At 49.8% G+C, this 23,469-nt stretch overlaps 2 protein-coding genes, 1 non-coding gene and 1 pseudogene across 6 annotated transcripts in view; 2 read left to right on the top strand and 2 right to left on the bottom strand.

The window, feature by feature from the left end:
- NPC1L1 (NPC1 like intracellular cholesterol transporter 1) overlaps positions 1-10,205 on the bottom strand; it is a 33,048-nt gene extending 22,843 nt beyond the window's left edge. For 2 of the 4 annotated variants that reach the window (XM_074379743.1, XM_074379742.1), the window contains exons 1-10: positions 9,466-10,205; positions 7,104-8,626; positions 5,178-5,278; positions 4,599-4,771; positions 4,206-4,334; positions 3,065-3,247; positions 2,360-2,474; positions 2,053-2,180; positions 718-855; positions 393-482 (exon numbers count right to left, since the gene is read on the bottom strand). In XM_074379743.1, the coding sequence (XP_074235844.1) occupies positions 393-482; positions 718-855; positions 2,053-2,180; positions 2,360-2,474; positions 3,065-3,247; positions 4,206-4,334; positions 4,599-4,771; positions 5,178-5,278; positions 7,104-8,626; positions 9,466-9,519 (2,634 nt within the window). In that variant the 5' untranslated portion in view covers positions 9,520-10,205. Of the gene's footprint in view, positions 1-392; positions 483-717; positions 856-2,052; positions 2,181-2,359; positions 2,475-3,064; positions 3,248-4,205; positions 4,335-4,598; positions 4,772-5,177; positions 5,279-7,103; positions 8,627-9,465 lie in introns of those variants that run through there. The other 2 variants (XM_074379741.1, XM_039462030.2) reach the window with 2 other exon arrangements.
- The window catches only part of OGDH (oxoglutarate dehydrogenase), a 471,568-nt gene that overhangs the window by 310,312 nt on the left and 137,787 nt on the right, over positions 1-23,469 (top strand). The window lies entirely within an intron of this gene.
- LOC120360946 (U1 spliceosomal RNA) lies at positions 12,075-12,234 on the top strand. The gene has a single exon (XR_005577328.1). It is a non-coding gene; the product is annotated as a U1 spliceosomal RNA (small nuclear RNA).
- On the bottom strand, positions 16,089-19,419 carry LOC101029794 (transmembrane protein 230 pseudogene; annotated as a pseudogene).

Here is a 23,469-nt window from a genome sequence, read left to right as displayed (position 1 = left end):
ACCTTAGAGGTCCCCTCCAAACATGGGGACTTCCTTCTCCTGAACCTCTCTCCTCCCTGGCTTTGGGCCCAGAGGATTCACAGGGCTGGACACGGCAGGCACTCAGCAAAGTGGCAGCCATTCCTTGTGGCCTGCCTTCTCACATAGACAGCCCTCAGATGCCTGGGCCATTTCTCTTACTGTGGCCTGGGGCTGGTACCCGGCTCTTGTGCTGTTCATACGTGGATGTGGCTTCACTCCCCAGGACTGCTGGAAATGCCTCTGAAGTCGTAAGCAACTCTGCACCTCTGGCTAAGCGCCTGACAGGAGACTCCCCCCACCCATCTCTGCTGGTTGCAACTGCCCCTCCCCAAATCCCAGAGACCTAAGGGTTGAGAAGGGCCTCGGCTCACCTTGGGCAGGGCCAGCTCCTGGTCTAGTCCCACGCTGATGTGGCACATGTAGTAGAGACTCACTCCGAACAGGGCGAGCGACAGCAACAGCTGGGAAGGGACCTGCTGCATGAGACCACCCTGCCCAACAGCCACCCCTAATCTCCCTGCAAACTGATGTCAGTCAGGGTGTCATGGGCAACATTCTGGTGTTGAACAGACTCACGTGCCAGCTCCAAGTATCAGCACTTGGGCCTAGGCAACCTTCCCACCCCCACGCCTGCTCTCTCTGAGGCGATGTCCCCTCCCAGCCCCCCTGCCCTCGCGCGGTTCGAGGCCCACTCACCACGACCCCTCGGGTGATCCAGTGCAGCAGGAAGGGGGCATAGATCTTTCGGAAGAACGAGAGCAGAAGCCCCTCTCTCTGGCCAGGCGGGGGCAGCTCCTGGGGCTTGACGCAGCAGCAGATGTCCAACCGGGAGGCCTGGGGTGGGAGGCAGCCCCTCGAGGTAGTCCCAGAGCAAACCAAACCCCAGGGACCACCTCCCTTTCCCCTGGGACTATCACCTTCTGTGGGTGGCCCATGCCAGTGGCGCTCATGGAGACATACCAGTGTGCTATTTTCTTTGCTTTTTTTTTCATCTTGGTAAAATATCTTTAAATTTTACACCATCAGGGGAACCAACGGATCAACTCCTGTCGACTTCTCACTTATACAGTTGACCCTTGAGCAACACGAGCTTGAACTGCCTGGGGCCACTAACCCCCATTTTCTTCCATCTCTGCCACCCCTGAAACAGCAAGACCAACCCCCCGCTTCCTCCTCTTCCTCAGCCTACTCAACATGAAGACGACAAGGATAAAGACCTTCATGATGATCCACTTTCACTTTGTGAATAGTAAATACGTTTTTCTCTTTTTCTCTTCCTTATTATTTTCTTACTAACATTTTCTTTGTTCTTGCTTCCTTTATTGTAAGAATATAGTTTAGAAAACATAGCACATTCAAAAGATGTGTTAATCGACTGTTTATCACTAAGGCCTCCAGCCAGCAGTAGGCTAGTAGGAATTAATACGCTTGTAATCCCAGCACTTTAGGAGGCCAAAGCAAGCAGATCACCCGAGGTCAGGAGTTCGAGACCAGCCTGGCCAACATGGTGAAACTGCATCTCTACTAAAAATACAAAACTTAGCTGGGAATGCTGGCAGGCTCCTGTAATCCCAGTATTTGGGAGGCTGAGGCAGGAGAATCACTTGAACCTGGGAGGTAAAGCTTGCAGTGAGCTGAGATCACACCATTGTACTCCAGCCTGGGTGACAGAGTGAAACTTCCTCTCAAAAAAAAAAAAAAACAAAACAAAAAAAAACAGTTACATGCAGATTTTCAACTGCTCAGACAGTCGGTGCCCTAATCTCCACATTGTTCAAGGGTCAACTGTATTTTATTTCTCAACCTCATGTACTTTAGGAGGTTTGATTATATTTCAAAAATTGTCAAAATGAAATTATTTTTCTATAGGAAATTGGAGAATACATGGCCCAAATATTACCCTCCTGGCACATTGCCCCTGTCCCCCACCCCATTCTCTGGGCCATCTCTGTGGTGGTAAAGCTACCCCATCTCTCTGCCAAGGTGGGGACCCAGGGGCAGGTGCCTCAGTCCTGGCCCAGCTGCCCCTACCTCCTGCCTCTTGCTGTCCAGGGAGAGCAGGGCCACGAAGGCTGACATCTGCAGGAGGAAGTCAAGAATCACAGCAAGGCCAGAGGTCAGGGCGAAGGTCCGCACAGCTGGCATGGGGGTCAGGGCCCCTGTGGGGAAGCAGAGGGCTGTCAGGGTACCCTGGCTTCAAGGGCAGAGTGGAAGCTGGCATTGACAGGGTGCAGGGGGAAGGGGACCAGCACTGTGCCCATTGCCCTCTGGGAGCTCCTGGGCCCCGGCACTAACCCAGCAGGCCTAATGCTGAGTGAGGAGGGTCTTCCAGGCTCACCTAGGAAGAAGCAGATGGCCTCAGAGAGGCTGCACAGCAGCATGCTGGGGGCCACCCTGCCCAGGGCTCGGCCGATGTGGACCTCTCGCAGCTCCCCAGGCCTCCGGGGCAGCCTCTGTGTGTGAATGGCAGGGATAAGAGCCAGGGGCCCTCCAAGGACACCATCCCTCAAAGGCCAGTAGGAAGCTGGCAAGTGCCCAGAGCTGCAGCTGGGCCTGAGGAGCTGCTCCGACCTTCCTGAATCAGCAAAGACCCTCACACTCCCCACAGTCAACGTTTTGCTTGCAAGGTCTGCCTGGGAGAAATGCTTGGTGCATTCGAGATGTCTATAGCATCCCTGTTCTAAGCACTGTTGGAACCCTAATTGTTCAGCAACAGGGAGAGGGGAAATTTTCTCTGATTTATCCTTATCACGTTAGGCTGCATAGCAGCATAAAGGCAGGAGGAGGCTGTAATGTACCGACATGGTGAGCTTTCACCAGACATTGCAAGGGGTTAACAGAAAGCTAATTCCGGATGGTAGAGACAGGATGACGTCATTTATGTCAACACACTCTAGTTTCTACCGATATAAACATGAGTGTCAATGAACAGGAAGAGTCTACAGGAAGACCCAGCAAATTCACGCCAGAGTCCCATCTGGCCAGGAGGTGAGGTTGGGAGAAGAGTGGAGACGTGGGGTGTGGAGAGCTCCCCCCTTCTTACCTGGTACTCGAGAACAAAGACGAAGATGTTATCAGCCCCCATGGACAGCACCAGGAAAGGCACCACTTGCAGGATGATCAGGGAGGAACGGACTCCCAGGTAGGACAAGAAGCCCATGGCAGCCATGACTGCTCCCAGGACCACGGCCACCCCGCCAAGGCCCAGTGTAGCCTTGGAGTCCACCTGCAATGCAACCAGGCTCAGCCCCCTCGCCACCTAGCACCTACCCAGTATGCCCACCAGCCTCAGCTAGGCGAGACACAGCAGCAGGCAGGCACCCTCAGTGCCCGCAGGTGCCCAATACTGCCCGCAGTGGTGAAGAGCTCACATCTCACATTAAAGTCCCTCTGCAGAGCCATCCTCCCTAGGGCAGGTCCATGAAACCCGAAGGCATAGGTGAGCCTGGCTCATCTTCCTCCAGCACGCATTGCAAGAGATTTTAAATATTAGCTTTGCATTTGGACAAATGAGGGTACAGCATGTTAACAGAAAGAAAACTGCTTTTAGGCCAGGTGTGGTGGCTCACATCTCTAATCTCAACACTTTGGGAGGCTAATGAGGAAGGGTGGCTTGAGCCCAGGAGTTTGAGACCAGCCTAGGTAACAAAGTGAGACATCGTCTCTACAAAAAATAAAAAACAAAATAATTAGCTGGGCACAGCGGCATGTGCCTGTAGTCCCAACTACTTGGGAGGCTGAAGCAGGAGGATCACTTGTGCCAGGAGTTTGAGGTTCCAGCAAGCTAAGGTCATGCCACCGCACTCCAGCCTGGGCAACAGAGCAAGACCCTGTCTCGAAAGAAAAGAGAAGAAAGAAAGGGGGAGAGAGGAAAGAAAGAAAGAGAGAGAGAGAGGGAAAAAAAAGAAAGAAAGGCAGAGAGAGAAAAATGAAAGAGAAAGAGAGGGAGGGAGTGGGAGGGAGGGAGAGAGAAGAGAAGGAAAAGAAAAGAAAAAAAAATGAAACTGCTCTTGACCTTTCAGCACAGAACACCTGCAAGAGGTATCATCACCCTCTGGGGCGGCCACCTGGTGTGTCCACTTTGCTGTTCTGAGGTGCTCTGGTTAGGAAAGTTGTAGAAGGCCTGCTGACGATGCCCGGGGTTCTGAGCTAACCCACCTAGCTGTGTGCCTCCCGCTTCTCACCATCACTCGGCTCCAGCTGGAATAGGTGCCCAGGGCCAGGGAGATGTACAGGAAAATGACGATGTAGCTGGTTGCAAAGATGGGCAGGTCCTCGGCTGTGGTGCGATTGATCTCGTCTTCCAGAGAGCGCTGTGGACACACACCCGACCAGCCCCCACTGACCACACCTGCTCCAGCCAGGCCGGCTCTCAATAGCTCAGTCCCTGGGCACTAACCGTGCTGTGTCACAGTGCCTAATGGCCCCTTATAATCCCTGGTGAGGCTACAAAAACAGCCGTCACAATCACCCCATTCTGAGCAGGCAGCCACTGCCCAGGGTCACTTAGGAAGGGCCAGGGCCAGGGTGGGGACACCTGGGTTGCACCCCCAGAGCCAGGAACCCTCAGCCCCTACCTCAGCCATGAACGTGACCTGGAATGTGCCAGCCGTCCGACGCTGGAAGGCTCGCATTTCCTCCAAGAAGGCCTCCTCCCAGAGCTTGGCCTGGGCCAGACGGGGGTCCCCGGCAGGGTAATTGTTGAGGGAGAACGTCATGATCAAGGCCTCCGCTTCAGAATAGTCCTTCCCTGGGATAAGAAATGCTCAGCCGCTTCTTGCTGCACCCCTGCCTCCCTCCCCCTCCAGCGGTACCCCTATATTCCCTCCCCCTATCTAGCTGCACCCCTCCCAGCAGCCCTTGCTCTTTCTCCCCTACTCCTTCCACATCTGAGTTCATGGCCTTACCCCCTACACCACTCTTCTCTCATCCAAAGGCAAGACCCTTGGACCCAGGCGAAAAACCAGAGTACCTGAGCAACGCTACGAGAAGATAAAAGAAATGGCAGAGAGAGGAGGCAGGACAGGGTCAGCCTGCAGCTGCCAGGTCACCCCCAGACTGCGAGAACCCCCAGCGCCACTCCCACCCTCCCATCTAGGGTTCCTGCCCCTGCACTGCATCTTCCTCGGCCTCCTCTCGGGGCCCACTCAGCTTACCTTTGTACCCCCCCACGGCAAGGAAGGGAAAGACAGGGGCCCCGTAGTCAGCCATGCAGCTCAGGGCCAGGGTTGTGCCATCCTTGAAGGTAAGCGGGGCACTGGAGGGAGACAACCACGGAGGGAGACAATCACGGAAGGACCTGGCCCTGCCCAGTCCCTATAGGCCCTCCCTTCCCCTTCCACCCCAGACTCACAGCGCTACGGAGGGTGAGCTGGCAGGGTGGGGGACACAGGCTGCAGATGGCTGCAGACAGCCCAGCCCAGTGGATCCTAAATGGCTCCCATCCAACAAGATCTCCTGCAGCACCTCCTCCCCCACTACCCGCCAACAGAGTGAGCTGGAGCTGCCCTGAGTGCCTCCTCTGTGCCAGGCAGGGGCTGCTCCGGGCCCTGTCCCTCTGTGCCTGTCATGTCTCCGCACACCAGCCTGACCGTCCCAGCTCTGACATTTGATTTTGGATTGAGTATCACACCCAAAGTCCCACAGGGTGGAAGAGCTGGGATGTGAGCTGTGAGGTCTGGCATGGGCTATCTCAAACATTGCCCTCTTGGCCTCCTTCTTCTGCCTGGGGACCCCAAAAACCCTCTAGGCATTGAGGTCCGATTTGGAGCCCTAGAGCCCAGGAGCCAATGTTGTCAGTTTACCAGCCTGGTGCCCTCAGACAAGTCTGTAGGTCCTTCAGCTTAACCCTTTCTCCAAAGCGGGTTGTTGTGAAGACACAGTGGGACACCTGTGCAAAGCTCTCTATGCCTCTCTCTCAGCTCTCAGCAAGCAAGTGCTGGTTGCTGTGTGACCCTGAGCCAAATACCACACCCCTCTGAGCCTCGGTTGTCCTGTCTGTAAAATGGGGACAATTGGACCACCCATGAGTTTTTATGAGTATCCAAAGTCAAAACAGAGTGTACTATTATAAAGCTGCCATCAGACGTGAGTCTGAGGTCAGACCATGATGCCTCCCCAGAGCAACCAATGACTCCTCTCATGCCTGCTTTTTCAGGGGACAGACCTTGGGTTCCTGGCACAGACACTCTGGGAAGCAGCGCAAACCTGGGGCCCAGCCACAGGATGCAGAGCCAGGCAGCAGGGGACAGAAAGTATCGGCACCCTCTTCCAATCCAATGGTTCTGAAAGTGTGTCCTGGAAACCCTTTCCAGGGTCCGTAGGTCAGAACTGTTTTCATAGTAACACTAAGATGCTATTCGCCCCTTTTCGCTCTCATTTGCTCTGGAGTATGGAGGACTAAAAGTTCATTTTGAGGACCCCAGTTCTGGTCCAATCTCACGGGCCTCCACTGGCACTGCCCCGCTGCTGCCCTTGGCTCTTGGCCCCCGTGTCCCAGCAGCCTTGTTGGCATCTTGTTGGCAGCACACCAGAGTGGACAGAGCCAAGGACTGAACCCCAAGCAACACAAGTGTGTGCGGCTGTGGCCTGTCCCAGGACACCCGGCCCAGGTGTCTGAGACCAGCCACGGCCCCTGGCCAGAGGGCACCTTTTCCAATGCATACCATGGTATCTCATGGGCTACCAAGGGGCCTTACAGTGCCTGGCACGGACACAAGAAGCAAAACAAAGCAAATGTGAACATGAGCTGTGCCAGTCGGATTCCTCTGTCACACTCAAACCAAGAGCACGGCAGGGTGCTCCCACGTGTCAGGAGCTCCGCAGAAAGACAAAGTGGATTCGGAGTTGAAGGGCCAGCGACGGCCACTCACAAACCTGCAGCCGTGAGCAGGAACTCTGACCAAAGGAAGTGGCGGCCGGACAAGGGGCAGAGATAACCATCCGGATGGCCTCTGGCCAGAGCTGTGGGAATAGCTACCCCTGGTCCTTCAGGACCAACTGTATGCCAGGCCCGATTCCCAGGAGGCCATGGCAGCCCAGCCCCAGCCCACTCTTCTGCTTGGCCCCCACCATGGACTCACTTGGCACAGTACAGAAAGTGGTCCTTCCAGTCAACTTGGGAGGTCTCCCCCTTCAGCGTCTGGTTGGCCGTGAGCAGCAGGAGCGTGCGATTGCTCTGGAAATACTGCAGGAGGCTGTTGATGCAGCAGTCGGAGAGACTGGCATTGTCCGGATTGAGCGGGGCATAGCAGATGTCCTGCAGGGAGATGTGGCGTTGTGCCTGGGGCGACCACACCTGGAGGTGCCGCAGCCTCTCCTGTAGCTCCAGCAGCTCCAGCAGCAAGTCCAGGTCCAGGATCCCGCTGAAGTTCTTCGGCCCCAGCAGCAGGGAGTCATACCTGTAGCTGGACCGGTTAGGAGCCGTCAGGATCACCTGGTTGGTTCGGAAGAAGGGGCCAAAATGCTGGTCATGGAAAGCCTTCTCACGTCGGGCCTGGCTGTTGGGGGCCGACCACAGCTCCACAGGGTCTGTAGTTAGTTCCATAAAGACCAGGCCTGCTGCCAAGGCCACCACCAGCATGACAGACAGCACCAGGATGGTCAGAGGCCACGAAGCCACCCACGTGCCCCAGCCCTGAAAGAACTGGCCAAGGAGGGTGTGGGTGGAGAAACTGAGCTTGTCAGAGAGGCTGGTGCCTTCCTTGGGGTCCTCCATCTTGCTTTTGTTTCTGGCGGGGGCCACACGAAGTCTTACGAGCAGGATGGTGAGCACAACGAAGACAGAGCAGAGGATGATGATGAGGACCAGCCCGCCCGGCATCCGGCCCAGGCGAAAGGTGGAGTCCAGGGCCTGGGGACGGGCTATGGCAGGACAGGACGCAGCACAGTCCTGGCAGGAGCAGGCCACCACGTTGTCACCTTGGGACTCATTGCAACGTGCAACCCCCTCATTCAGAGGCTGAATCCCGCTCCCCACAGCCTGGCCGGGCTCCAGGAGGTGGAAGTTGATGTCCAGTGGGGCTAGACCATTCCCTGTATCTCCCTGGAAGTCGAGCCAGCGCTGGGCATTGCAAAGGGCAGAGCCATACACGCCACACATGGTACCCACAGCCAGCGTGGCGGCTGCGGGGATGCGAACACGGCTGCAGGAGTCGTAGGTCTGCTCGGCAAAGCTGTGCTGGTAGAAAGCCTCATAGGCCACCACAGCTGGGAGCTGTCCACTCCCTCGCTGGGCCACTCGGGTCACATTGATGAAGAGGCTCTGGTTGGGGCTGCACGTGTTGTGGCAGTGCAGGTTCACGAAATTGTCAGAGCAGGCCGGGCAGCGGGTGAGGAGGGCCTTGGTGATTGACATACTTGCTTCCAGTGACACCAGCTGCTTGGCGGAGCAGCAGGCTTGAGTGTTGGGGCCAGTGTAGAGGCGGGGGCAGATTTTCTGTAACAGGGTCAGGTGATCACCTGTGATGCTGCGGGCTGGCGTGTTGGACAGGCAGGACACGTTGGAGAGTGTTGTGAGGCCTCCAGACAGCTCTGGGTTCTTCCCACACTCGTCGTAGAAGGCGCAGTAGCCAGGCTGGCGGATGGGTGTGTAGGTGCTCTGGGCCTGCAGAGCACAACAACATCACTCATGGACCCCGACACAGCTGGGGGTCATCTGGGCAGCAGGCCACCAGGGAGGGCATGGGGGTAAGAAGGACATAGAGCAGGGGCAGGGAAGCAGGCAATGTGGGGAGTAGGAAGCCTCCTGGAGGCATGTGCCAGCCAGTGTTGGAGTGACTAGATGGTGCAGGACTTCCTTCCTGGGGGTGGCCTGATAGACCTGCAGTTTAGGAAGGTCATGCTGGAGAGGCCGGGGGTGGGTAAGGAGGCAAAGGTGACTCCAAGGTGCCAGGCTCTGCTCACGTTGAAGTCAGCCTGAGTCTCCATATATCCAGAGGCCACGGTCCCTCATGGAGAGTCTGTGCAGGAGTCCCCTGCCGCCTAGCACCACCACCACCACCGCCACCTGCTTGAGGCCAAAAACCATCGCCCACCTCCCAGACACGGAGAGTAAGGAACTTAAGAGGTGCCAGCCCTGGACCTTCTCCCAGCCTCCAGAGTGCCCAGTCCTCCCTGGGTGATGCCACCCCGGCACCTCCTTGCCTCAGACCTTCCTCAACCGCAGGCCCAGATCCCACAGCAGGGCCAGCGACGGGAGGGGCCCGAAGCATGCCAGTCCACTGGCCTCTCCCACCCCTGTATACATTCAACCCTGTGATCTGGAAACCCTCCACCTGCACCCCTCCTCTGTGGGGCCTGGCATTCCTCATGTGTCCAGAGACTGGCCCAGCCCACAAGCCCTGAGGCCCTTGCTGTCACCGTAACCCTCGCCTGGTACACGGCTGGCCCCAGGGTCCCTAACTGGAAGCTGCAGGGGAGGTAAGGCTGGGCCCTGGGACTCACCAAGTGCAGGAGCAGGGCCCACAGCAGCCAGCTCCTCAGGCCGGCCTCTGCCATCCCGGGTCTAGGAAGCGGGCAGCGCGGAACTGGGCCAGGCCTCAGGGATAGGCAAGGGCCGAACACACATTAAGGCAGCCTCCTCCCCTATGATGACAACCCTGGCCTGACTGGGTTAGGGACCAATGGGGCTGAGCCCTGCTAGTTAATGATCCACCAGGATCTCCCCGTTCCCGCTGTTTGGCCCCAGTCCCAGGCCCCCTGCTTTAAGATGAGCCTCATCATGAAGGTGCTAGGGTCTCCACTCACTTCCCAAAGCAACTGAAGCCAGAGAGCTGAGCCAGCTAGGGGAGACACCTCGCTATGAGCCCCCAACTCAGCCTCGGCTGGAGTTGGTGCCAGCGCATGGAGGCAGAGGTGGGACCAGGCACTGGCTGGGCTCCGGCTTCAGGAACTGAGCCTGACCACGGAACCTCCGTACCCTCCCTGGATCAGCCTCAGACCCCTGCTCTGCCCTACCCCCTCTTGGGACAAGGGCCAGCTGTGGGCTCAGAGGCACCCTCTGCTCTGTCATCCCTAGCAACTGTTGTTAATTAATATTAACAGCCTGATAACAGAGGGGTAGTCAAGGTAGAATGACGCAGTCACAGAAGTCCCCTCCTCCAGGAAGCAAAGGGAGAGAACAGCTCACTCCAAGGCCTGACAGTTGACAGAGACCCCAGATAGTGGAAGACTCTCCTTTGCTCACTTTGCTCTTCATCCCCCCTCCCCCACAACCTTCTCCCTCTTGTCCCTTGTCGAAGCCTGCCCCACCAGTCACCCCCCGCAAGGGAGAGAGAGTGCCTGGGAGCCTTGAGCAGCAGGCCTTTCCGCCTGGGCCCAGGGGCATGGTACGCACCTTCTGCTTCCTCCTGATAGGAATCTTGAAGGCCTGCCTTGCGCTCTCACTATCACTAGGATGGGCCATGACCTTGGCCCTTATTACCAAAGCTGAGCTGCAGATAAGGGCAGCTTGTTGGGAACATCTCCTGCATGGCCACCTACTAGAGACAGCCGCAGGGAGGGACCTGTCTCTTGTGTTCTGTGGACCCCTGCCTGATTCACAGGGGAACCACCCAGGCTCATGTGGGGGAAGACAGAGGCTGAGAGGAAGGGGCCAGGGCAGGGTCAGGCTGACCCCTAAGCCCTCGAGACAGCCATCGTAGAGAGGAAAGAAAGTCAGCAGCCTAGGACCTGCCCCTATGCAGTGACAGCTCCATCCAGCAACTTCTCAGCACTGCTCCCAGCTCCCTGGCCAGCAGACGCAGAGACTCCACCACCCATGAAGCTGCCTCTCTATGTCCTCTGTTCCTGGTGTTGTCATCCATTTCCTCCAGAAGCAGATCCTGAAAACAAGGATCCCAGTGCAAAGAGTTTACTGGGGACATGACTCCAGATGACAGCAGTAGGGAAGTGGGGAATGAGCCAGGGGATGGCAGGACACTGACCAGAGTGCATCCAAGGGAACTCCTGCCCCCAGGGACCTCCAGAAGCTGGTGGAGACATGCCCAAGAGGGTCCCCTCCAAGGAATAAGGACAGGGACATTTTCTACTACATTCATCTGTCACTGGTTGAGGACACACCTGGGAGCTTTAGCCCCAGCACATGGCAGGTGTACACAATGTCAAAGGGCCTTAGGCAGAGCCGTGAGCACTTGCTGCAAGAAGTCACTGCTGGCACACACGAGGTTGTCCTGTATTTGAATACAGGACAGAATCTAGACAGTATACATTCCTCCAACACATTTACTGATGCGAACATACAGCAATGTGTACATCAGGCATGTTTCTCTTGGGGAGAAATCATGCCTTCATGTGGCCCCTCCTTTGTCTCATGGGTCCCAAATTATATCTTACTTTGCACTGAAAATCAGATCCTTCATATTTCATACACCCTGAAGCTAATGTGGTTTCTCCCTGGTCATCTTCTTCTATGATGGCAAAGCAATGTCCATTAGTTATGCATGTGTTATTAATAGCATCATCCGGGCAGTGCCCTGAGCAATAGCACTTTAAAAAAGGCAAGGTATCCTCTGGAGCCAAGGTTACTCCATTTTCTGACAGGAAGGGCCCAGCACCAGCACCTGCTGCAGTGGGCTCAAGGCCCACCCTGTCTTTCCTATGTTCCTGTGGGGGCAGCCTAGGCTGAGGCCCTGGAGCCCAGCTGTGCCCATCCCAGCACCAGAGAGATGGAGTCCAGCTATGTGATCTCTTGGGGTCTTTTGTGAAACACAGTGTGACAGCAGCACAATCCCGCTCAGAGTAACAGTGAAAATTTCAGGCCCGATCTCCCAATCCAGCTGCCAATGCCTCTGGGCACATGTGCTGAGTTGTGACCATATGATATGTACACATGCATCCTGCCTTTTCCCTTGACTTTTCACATAAATCCTCCCCATTGCCTTTGGTCTCTCATCAGCGTGTCTGTGACCGGGTTATGGTCCACAGAAAGCATGGATCTTCTCCTCTTCTGGTGCTGTCTGGCTAATTCCCAATAGTTCATTTTTGATAAATAAGTTCGTGGTTGACTTTTTTAGGCCTAACAATGTTTCCTCTTTTTAAAAATTTATTTAATTATACTTACCTGTCGGGAGATACCATGATCACGAAGGTGGTTTTCCAGGCCGAGGCTTATCCATTGCACTCCGGATGTGTTGACCCCTGCAATTTCCCTAAATGTGGGAACTCGACTGCATAATTTGTGGTAGTGGGGGACTGCATTCGCACTTTCCCCTGAAAAAAAAAATTTTCCTTAAAACAAGTTCCCCCAGATGAGATTTGTGAGAGTACAATGTTTACAATTCTTTTTTGTTTGTTTGTTTGTTTGTTTTGAGACGGAGTCTCACTCTGTCACCAGGCCGAAGTGCAGTGGCACAATCTCGGCTTACTGCAACCTCCGCCTCCTGGGTTCAAGCGATTTTCTTGCCTCAGCCTCCCAAGTAGCTGGAACTACAGGCATCCACCACCATGCTCAGTTAATTTTTGTATTTTTAGTAAAGATGGAGTTTCATGATGTTGGCCAGGCTGGTCTTGAACTCCTGACCTCATGATCCACCTGCCTCAGCCTCCCAAAGTGCTGGGATTACAGGCGTGAGCCACCACGCCCAATGTTTACAATTCCTTTTTTTTTTTTTTTTTTTAATGAAAGAAAGAAAGAAAGAGAGAGGAAGGAAGGAAAGAATAATAAAATAAAGAATAAAGGAGAGGAAGAAAGAGAAAGAGGAAGAAGGAGAGAGAACGGGGGTGTTGCTTTATTGACTGGGCTAGAATGCAGTCTAAAAATGGGTATGCCTATAACTGTGCTTAATAATGGAGACATTAAAAAAATGAGGGAAGAAAATAACAAACAAGCAGCCAACCAATATTTCATTTAAACCTTTAAGGCCTGGCATGGTGGCTCAAGCCTGTAATCCCAGCACTTTGGGAGGCCGAGGCGGGTGGATCACAAGGTCGAGAGATCGAGACCATCCTGGTCAACATGGTGAAACCCCGTCTCTACTAAAGATACAAAAAAATTAGCTGGGCATGGTGGCATGTGCCTGTAATCCCAGCTACTCAGGAGGCTGAGGCAGGAGAATTGCTTGAACCCAGGAGGCGGAGGTTGCAGTGAGCAGAGATCGCGCCATTGCACTCCAGCCTGGGTAACAAGAGCGAAACTCCATCTCAAAAAAAAAAAAACAAAAAACAAACAAAAAAAAAACCTGTAAGTAGGTGTGATGTGGTACTGATAAGAGTGTGTATTTTGTGTATTTAAAGTGGAGAGTTCTATAAATGTTAATTAAGTTTACTTGCTCCAGATCTGAGTTCAAGTCCTGGATATCGTTGTTAATTTTCTGTCTCATTGATCTGTCTAATATTAATGTTGAAGTCTCCCACTATTATTGTGTGGGAGTCCAAGTATCTTTATAAGTCTTATATATCTGGGTATTCGTGTATTGAGTGCATATATATTTAGGATCTTTAGCTCTTCTTGTTGCATTGATCCTTTTATCATTATGTAATGTCCTTCTTTGCTTCTTTTGATCTTTGTCGCTTTAAAGACTATTTTATCAGAGGCAAAAATTGCAACTCCTGCTTTTTGTTTATTTATTTATTTTTGCTCTCCATTTGGTTGGTAAACCTTTCTCCATCCCTTTGTTTCGAGTCTTTGTGTATCCTCGCATGTGAGATGGGTCTAGATGCAGCATACCAATGGGTTTTGGCTTTTTATCCAATTTGTCTGTCTGTGTCTTTGGATTGGGGGATTTAGTCGATTTAAATTTAGAATTAATAACAATATATGTGAGTTTAATACTGCCATTTAATGTTAGCTGGCTGTTTTGCCCATTAGTTGATGTAAATTCTTCATTATGTTGAGGCTCTTTACTTTTTGGTTTTTTTTAGAAAGGCTGATACTGGTTGTTCCTTTCTATGTGTAGTGGTTCTTTCAGAAGCTCTTGTAAAGCAGGCCTGGTGGTGATGAAATCTCTGAGTGCTTGCTTGTTCACAAAAGATTTTATTTTCCCTTCGCTTATGAAGCTTAGTTTGGCTGGATGTGAAATTCTGGGTTGAAAGTTCTTTTCTTTAAGGATGTTGAATATTGACCCCCACTCTCTTCTGGCTTGTTGGGTTTCTGCTGAGAGATCTGCTGTGAGTCTGATAGGCTTCCCTTTGTGGGTAACCTGACCTTTCTTTCTGGCTGCCCTTAGTATTTTCTCCTTCATTTCAACCCTGGTGAGTCTGACGATTATGTGCCTTGAGGTTGGTCTTCTTGAGGAATATCTTTGTGGTGTTCTCTGTATTACCTGGAGTTGAATATTGTCCTGCCTTACTAGGTTGAGAATTTTTTTTTTCTGAATAATATCCTGAAATGTATTTTCCAGCTTGGATTCATTCTCTTCATCACATTCAGGTACACCTATCAAGCGTAGATTAGGTCTTTTCACATAGTCCCATATTTCTTGGAGACTTTGCTCATTCCTTTTTATTCTTTTTTCTCTAATCTTGTCTTCTCGTTTTATTTCATTAAGTTGGTCTTCGACCTCTGATATCCTTTCTTCTGCTTGATCAATTTGGTTGTTAAAACTTGTGCATACTTCATGAAGTTCTCGTGTTGTGTTTTTCAGCTCCATCAATTCACTTATATTCCTCTCTAAATTGTCTATTCTCGTTAGCATTTCATCAAACCTTTTTTCAAAGTTCCTAGTTTCTTTGCATTGGGTTAGAACAAGTTCTTTTAACTCACAGAAGTTTCTTATCATCCACCTTTTAAAGCCTGTTTCTGTTAATGGAACACACTGGTTCTCCATCAGGCCTTGTTCCATTACTGATGAGGAACTGTGATCCCCTGCAGAAGGAGAGGCATTCTGATCTTGTGTATTCTCAGCCTTTTTAGGCTGGTTTCTTCCCTTCCTTATAGATTTATCCATCTGTGTCTTTATAATTAGTCTTTGTAATTGGTCTTCTGAGTGGACGTCCAACTTGTTGATTCGCAGTGCCGGAATCTGAGCAGCCCACTGTGCCGGCCAAAACAGCGGCGTTAAGATTGATGGTGCTTTTCTGACTCTGCACCAAGAACCGCTGCTCCGAGGTGCTGGCAAAACCGCCTCACCGGCCACAAGAGTTGCGCTGGCAACCCGTGGGGCTCCTCCGCTGGGAATCTCCTGGTGTGTGAGCAACAGGAATTCATCTGAAAGTGTGGCGTCCTCTCGTTCTCTGCACTTTCACTGGGAGCTACAATCCTGAGCTGCTAGTGATCAGCCATCTTGGATCTCTCTCCTTTTTTTTTTTTTTTTTTTTTTAAAGATGGGGTTTCACCATGTTGGTCAGGCTGGTCTTGAACTCCCAACCTCAGGTGATCCACCCACCTTGGCCTCCAAGGTGCTTGGATTACAGGCGTGAGCCACCACGCCCGGCCTACAATTCTTACGTGGACAGCTCATTCCTTCCTCAGGCTAATCTAGGATTTATCGGGTAATTATCAGATTCTCAGTAATTAGAATCTGGTGAAGGGTTGATGCCAGTCTTGGGTAATGAAAACATGGTGATTTCCCAAGGGCCATGACTCTTGTCCCTGACACGAGCAACTTGCAAAAGCACCATCTCCCCGCAGTCTCCCCTTCATCATGTATTATGTTTGTCATTAGACCTTACTAATTTAATGACTGCCAGATAATACCTCATTTTCCACTTTCTGTTGGTATTAGTAAGATTGATATTATAAGCTTGATACTGAAGTCATAAGACACGCCTAAAATGTGGCTACTCTGAGCAGGTCCAGAGAGGGGCCCAGAGCTGTGCCAATTCACTAAGGGAGCAGCTGGGGTGAACCAGCCATCAGCAGAGCAGCCCTCTGTGCTCAGCTCTGGGGTGACGCCTGGCAGAGGCTGCCCCAGGTGAGTCACATGCAGACAATCCCTGGAGACTTCAGGATCACTCACTGAAATAAGCCAGGCACAGAAAGATGAACTTCACGTGTTTTCACTCATTTGTGGGAGCTAAAACTCAAAACAAACTCAGCAATAGAGAGTGGGTAGAATGATGTTCCCAGAGGCTGGGAAGGGTAGTGAAGCAGAGATAGTTAATGGGTTCAAATATATAATTAGATAGAATGAATGAGAGCTAGTATTTTATAGCACAACAGGGTAATTACAGTCAGCGTACATTTAAAATAACTTAAAGGGTGTAATTGGAATGTTTGTAACACAGAGAAGTGACAAATGCCTGAGGTGATGGACACCCCATTTACAACCTGATGTGATGATGACACACTGTATATTTGTATCAAAATATGTACCCCATAAATATATAATCTGTGTACCCATAAAAATAAATTAAAATCACTCGCTGACATGCTGTTCTGCATCCCAACAGCATTTAAAGAGTCTGGGGATCTGGGCTGAGAGGAAAGTAGGTAACATTGCTAAGCTGGTCCCCTGACCCGGACCACAAGTACCTTGGCTGGATATGTGTACAACACTCTGACAGGTACAGATGTGAGTAATCACATCCAAAACTTCTGGCTCTTTGGGGTAACCAGCCTGCTGGTGGCCCCTCCATCTTTCTTCCCATCAGAACCTGGACTCTATTTGGTGAAGGATTGTGTCCACTACTCAGGTGAGAGAAGCTCTCTCTATTCTCCAGCCCCCTTTGCAGCTAGCAGTGGCCGTGTGATCCAGTACTGACCCATGGGAAGGCTTTTCCTTTCCTCATTAAAAGAGATGTATGCAGGCCAGACACGGGGGCTCATGCCTGTAATCCCAGCACTTTGGGAGGCCAAGGCAGGTGGATCACGAGGTCAAGAGATCGAGACCATTCTGGTCAACATGGCGAAACCCCATCTCTACTAAAAATACAAAAATTAGCTGGGCATGGTGGTGCACGCCTGTAGTCCCAGCTACTCGGGAGGCTGAGGCAGGAGAATTGCTTGAACCCAGGAGACGGAGGTTGCGGTGAGCCGAGATCGCACCATCGCGCTCCAGCCTGGGTAACAAGAGCAAAACTCCGTCTCAAAAAAAAAGAGATGTATGCAGCTGACATGATATTCTAGTCTTCCCCACTTTTCGCTGCCCTAGACAGATGGAAAGTCTGAAGCTGTAGCAACCATCTTGTGGTCCTGAAGCATTGAACATGAGGGAAAAGTCAAGATGCAAAAAATGCCATTGGAAATGACATCAGCAAAATGGTGGACTAGGAAGTTACCAGCTCTCATTTCCAAACTGAAATACTGAATAAACAAGCAGAGAACTATCAGAACCAATTTTGTTGGTGCTCCAGAAAACAAAGGTCTATAGCAACCAGGCAAACACTCGATTTTAAAAAGGCCATCTTCAAAACAGTAGCGAAGTTTTGTGGGTTTTTTTGTTTGTTTGTTTTTTGAAACAGAGTTTTGCTCTTGTTGCCCAGGCTGGAGTGCAATCGTGTGATCTCAGCTCATGGCAGCCTCCGCCTCCTGGGTTCAAGCCATTCTCCTGCCTCAGCTCCCAAGTAGCTGGGATTACAGGCCCGCGCCACCATGCCCAGCTAATTTTTTGTATTTTTAGTAGAGACCGGGTTTCTCCATGTTGGTCAGGTTGGTCTCAAACTCCTGACCTCAGGTGATTCACCCACTTCATCCTCCCAAAGTGCTGGGATTACAGGCATGAGCCACCATGCCCGGCCTTTAACTATTTTTTTTTTAATTTTAACATTTTAATTTCTTTGGAATATAAGTCATTTTTTGCAAGCTAAAAAATAGAATCAAAGTAAGGCAATCTAGTGCTCCAGGCATCCAGGCTGAGCTCTGCAATCATGAGCAGAGTAATGACATAATGCAAGGTGCCAGCAACAGAGCTATAAACTCTAACTAATAAACATTTATCTACATGTTTCATTAGGAACAGCCAAAAGTCCTGCCCTTAAAGGAATAATCTACAGAACATCTTGATTTAGAAGGGACAAAATGACCCCAATTATATGCTGTCCAATCTACTGGTGAACTGGATCAGAATGGGCCAGGGACTGTTAGAGAAAGTATTTACATCCTGAAAACTTACCGTGCAGGCTAGTTTATTCCTGGCTGCTGTCAATAAGAAAGCAAGTAAAAAATATACATATATATATTACAGATGAACTCACTGATCTTTGATTCTTACCAAGGTCTTCCACTGGAACACGAAGGTAGGGTTAAGTGTAAGGGATAATATACTCCAGGTTTTTTTTGGTTTTGTTTTTTTTGAGATGGAGTCTTGCTCTATTGCCCAGGCTGGAGTGCAGTGGTGTGATCTCAGCTGACTGCAACCTCCACATCCTGGGTTTAAACAGTTTTCCTGCCTCAGCCTCTTGAATAGCTGGGATTACAGGTGCACACCACCACGCCCAGCTAATTTTTTCGTATTTTTAGTAGAGATGGGGTTTCAGCATGTTAGTCAGGCTGATCTCGAACTCCTGACCTCATGATCCACCCATCTTGGCCTCCCAAAGTGCTGGGATTACAGGCATGAGCTACCATGCCCGGCCAAGATACTCAGATATTTTTAAAATAAATTACTTAGTAGTAAGAAACTAGCCATACTACATTCTTCCATTTGCTACAAGAACAAATTGGCAGTGAAGACTATTTAAAAGAAATGCTCAGCTCTACACAGGGTGGTGGCAGGCAACACTTTCCACTACAGAATAAACTCTATTCTTCCATGATACATATTCCTGTGGAAAAAAAACTTGCCAGGAGCTCTTGCCAGGGCCAAGGGATGAAAAACAGAGCAGGTCACGTCCTAACTAGCTAACTGTAGGCTCAGTTAACATCTTTGGGAAGAACCCTTAAAATCAAGGCCATTGTTTTCTTAAACATCCATAAGCTGCAGAATTCCTTAGCCCTTATCTAGAGTTTCTGCTTGGTATCTTAAAGCTGGGGCAGTCCCACTGTGACTCTTCTCAGATGTAAGGTGGGTGCTAGTCATCGAAGTCTGGAATGTCATCATCGGAGTAACCGTGGTAGCCTTTGAATGCATAGAAAGCAATGCGAAGGTGGTAAAATTCGAGTAGGAACACCAGAATGCCAATGATCAGGACTGGAACGGCCTGGTCTACCCCCACTTTGCTGATGTAGCCTGAGAGCAGGAGGGAGCCTACAATAATGAGAAAGGTGCTAATCCAAAACAGCCCAGTGGCGAGTGCAAAGGCCTTGTAAGGGATCTTTGGAGGGCTTTTCTTAAACTGAAAGTCAATGTAGCCATCGTCTGTGCTGGAGAGCCTCGAATATTTCACTTTACTACTGGGGATTCCAGTAGCCAAGTTGGTACGGGACGGCATCCTAACACGCTGACATAGCAGAGTGCCGCGCCAGGCTGCACACATGCCCAGAGCTCGTCCATGGTTGGCAGCACCAGAGGTCACATGGCCACTCTGGCCCGCCTAAGTGCTGCCCAGCCCGCTCCTAGCGGAATCAGTCAACTATTTTTTTTTTTTTTTTTTTTTTGAAACAGTCTACAGCCCAGGCTACAGTGCAGTGGTGCAATCTCGGCTCATCACAGCCTCCCCGTTTTGGGTCCCGGTTCAAGCAACTCTCCTCCCTCAGCCTCCTGAGTAGCTGGGATTACAGGCATGAGCCACCATGCCCAGCTAATTTTTTTGTATTTTTAGTAGAGACGGGTTTTCACCATGTTGACCATGCTGGTCTTGAACTTCTGACCTCGTGATCCACCCGCCTCGACCTCCCAAAGTGCTGGGATTACAGCCGCGAGCCATGATGCCCGGCCTTTTTGTGTTTTTACTTAGTCTTGCCCCACCCCTTCCCCAGCATGGCAGCAGCCTTGGTCTTTTTTTTTTGAAACAGGGTCTCAAAAAACAGCCCAGGCTGAAGTGTATTGGTACAATCATGGCTTACTGTAGACTCCCAATCAGCCTCCTGAGTAGCTAGAATTACAGGTATGTGCCACCATACCCAACTAGGGCTTTTGTTTTGTTTTGTTTTTTTTTGAGATGGAGTCTCGCTTCTGTCACCAGGCTGGAGCACAGTGGTGCGATCTCAGCTCACTGCAACCTCTGACTCCCTCGTTCAAGCGATTCTCCTTCCTCAGCCTCCTAGGTAGCTGGGATTATAGGCACATGCCACCACGCCCAGCTAATTTTTGTACTTTTAGTAGAGGCAGGGTTTCACCATGTTGGCCAGGATAGTCTTGATCTCCTGACCTTGTGATCCACCCGCCTCAGCCTCCCAAAGTGCTGGGATTACAGGCGTGAGCCACCGCACCTGGCTCCAGCTAGTGTTTTAAAGTGTTTATAGAAATAGGGTCTCACTATGTTGTCAGGGCTGGTCTCAAACTCCTGGCCTCAAGTGATCCTCCTGCCTTGGTCTCCCACAGTGTTGGGATTACAGGCATGAGCCACTGCACCCAGCCAGCAGTTTTGGACTTGAGACAGTAGTAGCACAGTTCTCAGTTCCCACCCTCCAAAGAGAGCAGGCTACCTTATTTGCAAACTACCATGTGCATCTGTTCTTGTCTGGGGGATACCTGAAGAACTGATGCGAGATGCTGTGTCTCTTGGCCAAAATCAGGCCACTGCTCAGAAAAGATGTCTGGGGCAAGAGGTTATAGGTAGAGACATGCAATAGACCACTTTAAACCCAGAGGAGAAGCTTGGATAAGCTGGATATTCAAAAGCAACTCCCGGGCACAGTGGCTCACATTTGTAATCCCAACACTTTGGGAGGCTGAGGCAGGCAGATTGTTTGAGCCCAGGAGTTTGAGACCAGTCTGGACAACATAGCAAGACCCTGTATCTACAAAAAAATTTTTTAAATAGCGGAGCGTGGTGGCATGCACCTGTAGTCCCAGGAACTTGGAAGACTGAGGGGGGAGGATCGCTTGAGCCCAGAAGTTTGAGGCTGCAGTGAGCCATGATTGTGCCACTGCACTCCAGCCATCGCAGTAGAGCAAGTCCCCATCTCAAAAAAAAATTTATATAAATTTTTAAAGCAGCTATAAGCCAAGCACAGTGGCTCATGCCTATAATCCCAGTGCTTTGGAGGCCAAGGTGGGAGGATCACTTGAGGTCAGGAGTTTGAGATTAGCCTGGGCAATATGGCAAGACCCCATCTTTACAAAAAATAAATTTTTTTTTTCAAAAAATAAAATTTTTAAGAAGTTAGCTGGCATGGCGGCATGTAACTGTAGTCTCAGCTATTTTGGAGGCTGAGATGGGAGGATCATTTGAGTTCAAAGGTTAGAGGCTGTAGTAAGCCATGATCGCACCACTGCGCTCCAGGCCTGAATGTTGACTCAAGTAAAAATGAGAAAGGAAAGAAGAAAAGAAGAGAAGAGAAGAAAAAAGAAAGAAAAAGGAAAGAAGAGAGAGAGAGAGAAAAAAGGAAGGAAGGAAGGAAAGAAAAAGAGAGAGAAAGAAAAGGAAAGGGAAGGAAGGAAGGAAGGAATGAAAGAAAGAAAGGAGGAAAGGAGGGAGGGAAGGGAAAGCTTAGCCGGGCATGGCGGTACATTCTTGTAGTCCTAACCACTTGGGAAACGAAACAAAAAGATCACCTGAGCCTGGAGTTTGAGGCTGCAGTGAGCCATGATCATCACTTAACACCAGCCTGGATGACAGAGCGAGAGCCAACTCAACAAAAATAGAACAGCTCTGTATACAGGAAATTTAGAATGCCACACGGATGCCCAGGGCAAAACGCATGTTCAGAAAAGCCCTGAAACTTTTGTCACAGGCTGATCCTTAGGCTCAGAACAAGTCTAGCTAAGGGTTAAAAGAGTTCCAGCCAATTTGCAGAATGGAAGAGGTAATTAGCTGGGTGTGGTGGCCAGCGGCTGTAGTCCCAGCTACTCCGGAGGCTGAGGCAGGAGAATCGCTTGAACCCAGGAGTCAGAGGTTGCAGTGAGCTGAGATCCCACCACTGCACTCCAGCCTGGAGACAGAGCGAGACTCCGTTAAAAAAAAAAAAAAAAAAAAAGGTGTAAGAGGTATGCTGTGTGTGTGTGTGTGTGTGTGTGTGTGTGTGTGTGTGTGTGTGTGTTGGTGGTGTCATCATTTCTTAGCTCCAGGCATCTCTGTCAAAACACTGGCTAAACACAAGCTAAAGAAACAGACACTTTGGTGACCACAAAAAACAATGAATAGTCTTTGCAAAAATAGTTTGGGAAAGTATAAAAACAGATGACTACAGCCTTTAGCAATTTTAAAAAAAAAGTGCTGAGGAGGAGATAGAACCTGATTTCCAGACTTCTCATATTATAATAGTTAAATGTTCAGTTTGCAACAGCAACAGCAAAATCATGAGGCAAACAGAAATGGGAAAAGATGGCCTAGTCAAAGGAACAGAAACAAGTTGAAAAAACTGTGTCGAAGGCAGCCCAGCATTAGACTTATTAGACAAAAAACTTTAAAACAGCTATCTTAAAGAGCTAAGAGCAAAAACAGATGAGGACTAAAGTAAATTAGGAAAACTATGCATGAATGAAATGAGGTTATCAATAAATTATAAAAAAGAACCACACAGAAATTCTGGACCTGAAAAGGATAATAACCGAAATAGAAACTTCACCAGAGGGACCCAAGAGCAGATTTGAGAAAGCAGAAAAAAAAAAATCTGTGAACTTGAAGGTAGGACAATTGAAATCATCAGTTTAGAGGAACAGACATGAGAAAGAGTGAGGAAATGTGAACAGAGACTAAGTTACTTATGATACATCATGAAACAAAATAACATGGGTGTTACAGAAGTTCAGTAAGGAGAAGAAAGAGAGAATAGACAGATTATTTGAAGAAATAATGGCCTAAAACTTTCCAAATTTGATAAGGGACATGAATATAAAATATCTAAAAAGTCCAATAAACTCCAAGGAGTACAAATGCAAAGAGACTTACATTGAGATATATTATAATCAAATAGTTGAAAGACAAATACTGAGAGAATATCGAAAATGAGAAAAGTGACTCATCACATACATGATGTCCTCAGTAAGATTATCAGCTGATTACTCATAAGAAACATTGAAGGTCAAAAGATAGTGAGCTTGATATATTTAAAGTGTTGAAACAAACAAAATTGTCCACCAAAAATTCTATTTCCAGCAAAACTTTCCTTCAAAATAAGTGAGAAATTAAGACATTTTCAGATACACAACAGCTGAGAAAGTTCATTATCACTAGACCTGCCTTGCAAGAAATGCGAAGGGGACTCTTTCAGGTTGAAATGAAAGGATGCTGAGGTCAGAAAATTGTTATGAGTAACCTAAAAAAAAAAAAAGAAAAGAAAAGAAAAAAGAAATGAAAGGATGCTAGGCAGTAACTCAAGGGTGTTTGAAGAAATAAAAATCTCCAATAAAGATATTTACATGGATAAATATAAAAGCCAGAATTATTATAGCTTTGGGGATTTTTCTTGGGTGTTTTGTTTGTTTATTTGTTTTGAGACAGGGTCTCTCTTTGGTCCAGGCTGGAATGCATTGGTGTAATCATAGCTCACTGCATTCTTGACCTCTGGGCTCAGTCAGTCCTCCC

Source organism: Saimiri boliviensis, chromosome 10, assembly GCF_048565385.1.
Source record: "Saimiri boliviensis isolate mSaiBol1 chromosome 10, mSaiBol1.pri, whole genome shotgun sequence".
In the NCBI taxonomy this organism is placed as follows: Eukaryota; Metazoa; Chordata; class Mammalia; order Primates; family Cebidae; genus Saimiri; species Saimiri boliviensis.
This window is presented reverse-complemented; position numbering and strand designations above follow the sequence as displayed.